The sequence below is a fragment of the Colobus angolensis genome, unplaced genomic scaffold (assembly GCF_000951035.1).
Source record: "Colobus angolensis palliatus isolate OR3802 unplaced genomic scaffold, Cang.pa_1.0 Scaffold1568, whole genome shotgun sequence".
NCBI lineage: Eukaryota > Metazoa > Chordata > Mammalia > Primates > Cercopithecidae > Colobus > Colobus angolensis.
The window spans coordinates 12,101-12,764 of record NW_012114675.1 but is presented as its reverse complement, the minus strand read 5'-3'; the positions used below and the strand labels follow the sequence as shown (position 1 = coordinate 12,764).

The following is a 664-nucleotide window of genomic DNA, read 5'->3' as shown; positions in this document are numbered from 1 at the left end:
CATGACCATGTTAGTAATTTCATTTTAATATGCACATAATTGTGTTTGTTTTATGTCTGTATAATGGGAGATGCCCATTTTCTAAAAAGTATCTGATTTATCATTTCATTTTTAATATTGTGTTTGAAAGCAAATAGATTAGCAACTATAAGACCATCTTTTTGTATCTACAGAAAGAAATCGTGGTGCTTGGAGTAAGTCTGAAACCCAGAAACTAATCAAGGCTGTTGAAGAAGTGATTCTGAAGAAAATGTCTCCCCAGGAGTTAAAAGAGGTGGATTCCAAACTCCAAGACAATCCTGAAAGTTGCCTATCAATTGTTCGGGAAAAACTCTACAAGGGCATATCTTGGGTAGAAGTAGAAGCTAAAGTGCAAACCAGAAATTGGATGCAGTGTAAAAGTAAGTGGTAAGTTCTTCCCTCTCTCTTTCTCTCTCTCTCCAACTTCTGTGGAGAGCTGAGGTTACCAAGAATATCTGCGTAACTGCTGTGTGGAAGCTTACGTGTCAAGAACAATCATGTCTCGTCTGCTGCCCCCGCTGCTTCCGTATCACTCTCTGATTTAAATTAGCAGGTAACTAGCCCTGATGCATTGAAGAGTGTATGCTTTCCTCCTAAAGAACTTGAACCTTTTTAAAACGGAATTTTTTTTTTTTTTTTTTTT

General features: G+C 37.2%; 1 protein-coding gene across 1 annotated transcript in view; it reads left to right on the top strand.

Moving 5' to 3' along the window:
• Window positions 1-171: 171 nt before the first annotated feature.
• Window positions 172-664, top strand: part of LOC105507997 (transcription termination factor 1-like) — a gene marked incomplete at its 3' end in the record, with an annotated part of 3,631 nt that continues 3,138 nt past the window's right edge. Inside the window, exon 1 of the mRNA XM_011936733.1 lies at window positions 172-408. Coding sequence (XP_011792123.1) covers window positions 251-408 — 158 coding nt within the window. The remainder of the gene's footprint in view (window positions 409-664) is intronic.